Here is a 4398-nt window from a genome sequence, read left to right as displayed (position 1 = left end):
AGCTTCTAAAAATCTGAGAATTTTTATAGGGCTTTCCAATCATGTTTACTACCAATTAAACCCAAAAACATTCGGGAACACGAAAATTTTTTGCTGTACGAAACTCCCATACAACCCTGCCATTCTCCTTTATACATTTATAGTTTACGACATTATATTGTTTACGGAATCATAAATCAATATTGCTGTTAAATTAAATAACAATGACGGAATTAAGTATTTATGGCATAATTATACATCATGATTACTAGAAATAAATGTCTACATTCGGGCGGCATGCATAGGAAATATCAATAAGTTTAAAATTGCACGCATACATGCCAGAAATTGAACAATAAAACACCACATGTGTTTTCCCCTTTATTTATAATGTAGACACTTATAAACCATTTCATTTAAAATTAATGCTGCTCACATCTTGTAAATATAACATTTAATTTACCTAGATATATAAAAACAACAAGACTACATGATAGCCACCATATTGGCGTAACACACTTAATTTGCAACTTTGAATTTTGACTAAAGATTGGATGACCGGACTTGGCAGAACCAAGCTCTCTTTCAGTCAAATGAAGAAACAATGGGATTTCAAACAAAAAGTATGTCACAGCTAGGGAAGCTTCGCAAAATCAGATGGAGAAACATATTATGCATTATACACGAACGGACAATTCCATATGCAAAAATTTTTATAAGGTAAAAGATCACAATGTTCAAGAGTGATTCGGAAAGCCACCTAGCCTGAGATTATGAGCGAAACAGCGAAACGGCACCTCGTCACCTCATTAATCTACCTGGAAGTGAAAATATGGAAGTTTAATATTATGCAGAATTTTTCGGAAAGCAAAGCTTCTAGACAATTCAATGTAATAGCTGATTATTGTGTTGTTCATATTCAAAGACTTCTAATAAGAACATTGTACCTCTAATAAGTATTACGTTAGCTGAACCTAAATAAGGTTCAGACATGTTCCTTCATCACTAAGTAATTGATAAATTAATTGATAAAAGCTTTTATCAAAAGTATCTACTGAGGGCTTAGTGCGAGTTTATTTTACGGTTGACGAGATCGAAACGAGAGCGCGTTCTTCGCTGATTGGTTGGTTCATTCCAATCAGAAAGCCGAACGCGCTCTCGTTTCGTTCAACGTAAAGCAAACTCGTACTATAGGTGCAGAACAAAAAAAAAAAAATTAATGTTGAGGTATTGCTAATAATGGAAAGCAAATAACACGTCTGATCAGTTTCACAACTATCTTAGTGACCAAACACTGTTTAAAAATAAAATGATAATCTAGTATTACATTTTATTTGATGGAGATTTAACTTCAGCTTTTCATATATATCATAGTCAACTTAATAGATTTCATTGTGTAACAATCAGTGTCGTGTTTAATTTTCCCTAGCTCGTTTGAAACATAGAACGCTAGTTAATTCAAAAAACGACACCCTCATCATAGAACTATGTACAAACTCATGCCTATGTCTCATACAAAAATATGTTACTGGCTTACCCATGGTATATTATGAAAACTTACCTTTTCTTAGGTGTTTCTTCCTTAGCCTTTTTCTCAGCCTCCCTGCGTTTGGCAGCCTCCTCCCGTTGTTGGCGGATGATAGCCAGTCGCGCGAGGTCCGCTCGCGCTTGCTCGGTCTTGCCTTCTGCGTGCAACTTTTGATACGCCGCCGCTGCACGTTGCTTTTCTATTTCTTCTCGTTCACGCCTGTGTGATTTAATTAAGTTATTTAATAAACTCTTCAAACATGAATAGTGTCGCCTTTTAATCCAAAAAAGGCAAAGATGCACACTTACAATGAAACAACTGCTTTTCACAAGTCATTGTATGGGTTCCATGTCGTAAAGTGAGCGTCTGATACCTGATTTTTAATCATTTACTGACAATTTTAAGTAAAATCATATAAACTCTTTATCTCTTTCTCAACCTAAGATCTCTTGCTCTATACTCCTAGTTGACCAAACTGTGACTTTGTTAGTACAAAGCCATAATTTTGTGATCCCATTTATGTGGATAATAAAATGCATGATATGTACCTAATATACTGTACTACCTGTATAAGTATGTACATTGTGCAATAAATATTACTAACCTTGATAATTGAGGTTTCTCTCCTTCGCCTAAATTGTCCAAATTGTTCAATTTCTTGTTTTTCTTCACTACACGGTTTGGATTTTCTACTTCAATGAGGCCTGATACACCCTTGGCTTTGGATGGTCTCTGGAAATATGCAATAAGAAAATTTTGAATAAGTATTCAACATCACCTAATAACAACACAACACTAGTTACAGAATAGCCTTACAGTTGTGTCTGCTCACTTTGCTCACATCAATCATTTTTTTTTTAAGTCTAGATAGTTAACTGACAAGGCTCTTTATTAGCCTTCACAATTAAAAAAAAAAAACAATTGTTAAACAGTATCACAAAATAAACTTACATCATCATCTGAGTCACTCTCCTCTTCGCTTCCGGAACCAGATTTTTCTTCCTCCGACTCTTCTTCACTTGAACTTTCCTTGCCATGTTCTTTTCTCCATCTGAAAATTACAATCAAATATTTTAATTGTATATAATATAAAATATTAACTATTATACTTGTTATATGTAATTACAGGTGAAATCCTCCCTTGCCTCTTGTTAAGCAGCTTACAATTTATACCCTCAAATAAAAAATATGTTTTGTAGACTAAAAATCTTACTTGGTTCGGAAGTAACTTATGAAAATAAAACATACATCGCCATTTAATGGTAAGTTAACCTAGTCCTTAGCAATTGATTTCCATACAAAATTGTTACTAAGCAATAGTTTAAGTAATCATTAACCCCTGGTATGCTAGAATGTGGATCCACATGCAACACAATGTTTTCTTTTGTGTCTCATAAACCAGCAGACAAGAAGTTAAATGACTGTGAACACAACAGTCAAACTGTGAAGCACTTTCAAAAAAATGTACTAGTAAGTTTCCAGGAACAGAACTTATAATATTTGTATTGAGTCATACAATATAGAGATGACTTCATGTTTACTAAATATAGAATGCGAGATTTGTCTGGTTCAAAATCAGTATGTTTATAATGCAAGAAATCTAAACAGACCATTTATTTTCTTATAATGAATTTGGTTACTGGACTCGCAAATACATATAAGTTCACAACAAACTTAATATTGTAAAATGTATTTGAAATTCTTATTAGGAAATGTGAAATGGATGCAGGAAAAAATCCAATTATTATTAGCAAAATGTGTGTAGTTATTATAATTTGTCACCAAGTATTACTGATGACTAAGCATTAATTTAAAGGCAATAGAAACTTATGTATGTGTTCTTAATTTAAACTTAAGTGTTCCAAGAAGCAACCAATAAGCACTGTTCTAGGTACTTATATTTTATTTCATTATAATGTTGTTGTATCAATGCACTGTTTATTCAATTTGCATAGGCAGTCAGTTCTACCAACAATTTTATCAGAGAAATGTAATGATAATCATTTATCAAACATAACTATTTTACTGAGCTAAGTTATCCTGTACCTACGTACCTACGCTGTGGCGTCGAATCTTTGTATTGCGCTGATAGAATCATAGACAATAATTAATACTTCTGAAATAATTAATTAACCACTTACTTTTGCTTCTGTTCTTCTTGTTTCCGCTGTTCTTCTAGCTCTTCTGGGCTCGTGAACTTGCGGTTACGGCCCTTGTGGTTCGTGAACTTACCTGTAACATCACACAAACAAAATATTCACTACAAAGGTTAGGCCAACGAAACAATCAATAACATCCAATTGGACTAAATGAATGGGAAATCACATCTTTAATATATTGGATGTAATTTACATAAATTAACTTTGTTCGTTGCGTAGCAGAGATGCTACTAAATACGTATAGATCCTGATGAAAGCACATTCTCATAACATTGGACGACATTGAGAAAAAACAACACGTATACGATAGACTTACCGCGTGGCATGATTGAATTTATGTATTGCAACCTTTTTTCTGTGATCACAGGATATGGACTTGAATGTAGTTATTATTCTTTGACGGAAATTAATTAGCAAAAATACTAAAAATCGGATAAATTTAGCGTTGACGTCTCGTCGGAACCGGAATTCGAAATCGAAACGTAGAATAGAGTAGTAACTACGTAGATAATAAATGTAAAATGTTGCCATATGAAATATAATAGTTTAGTCGATTTTACACATTATTTCAAAAATATTAAGAAATAATAATTATTTGAATGGGTTTCTAGTGCTTTTTAGGTATTATTATAATTTATACAAGCTTAAGATTTATAAGAATAATGTTGTTACACAAAATTCCCGTCGTCACTATGTAATTCTTAAGCAAAAAGGCTTGGTTCCGAGTTACGG

The 4398-nt window shown here is 33.0% G+C and overlaps 1 protein-coding gene across 1 annotated transcript; it reads right to left on the bottom strand.

The window, feature by feature from the left end:
• Positions 1-347: 347 nt before the first annotated feature.
• On the bottom strand, positions 348-4157 carry LOC118264531 (28 kDa heat- and acid-stable phosphoprotein). Its single transcript, XM_035577063.2, has 6 exons — positions 3983-4157; positions 3649-3739; positions 2459-2558; positions 2112-2239; positions 1541-1726; positions 348-797 (listed from the first exon to the last, which is right to left on the bottom strand). Exons 1-6 carry the CDS (start codon positions 3990-3992, stop codon positions 794-796), a joined length of 519 nt encoding a protein of 172 aa, XP_035432956.1. The 5' UTR covers positions 3993-4157; the 3' UTR covers positions 348-793.
• Between the last annotated feature and the right edge of the window lie 241 nt (positions 4158-4398).

Source organism: Spodoptera frugiperda, chromosome 26, assembly GCF_023101765.2.
Source record: "Spodoptera frugiperda isolate SF20-4 chromosome 26, AGI-APGP_CSIRO_Sfru_2.0, whole genome shotgun sequence".
Taxonomy (NCBI): Eukaryota; Metazoa; Arthropoda; class Insecta; order Lepidoptera; family Noctuidae; genus Spodoptera; species Spodoptera frugiperda.
Note: the sequence above shows the minus strand (reverse complement) of the source record. Positions and strands in the feature narration are given on the sequence as shown.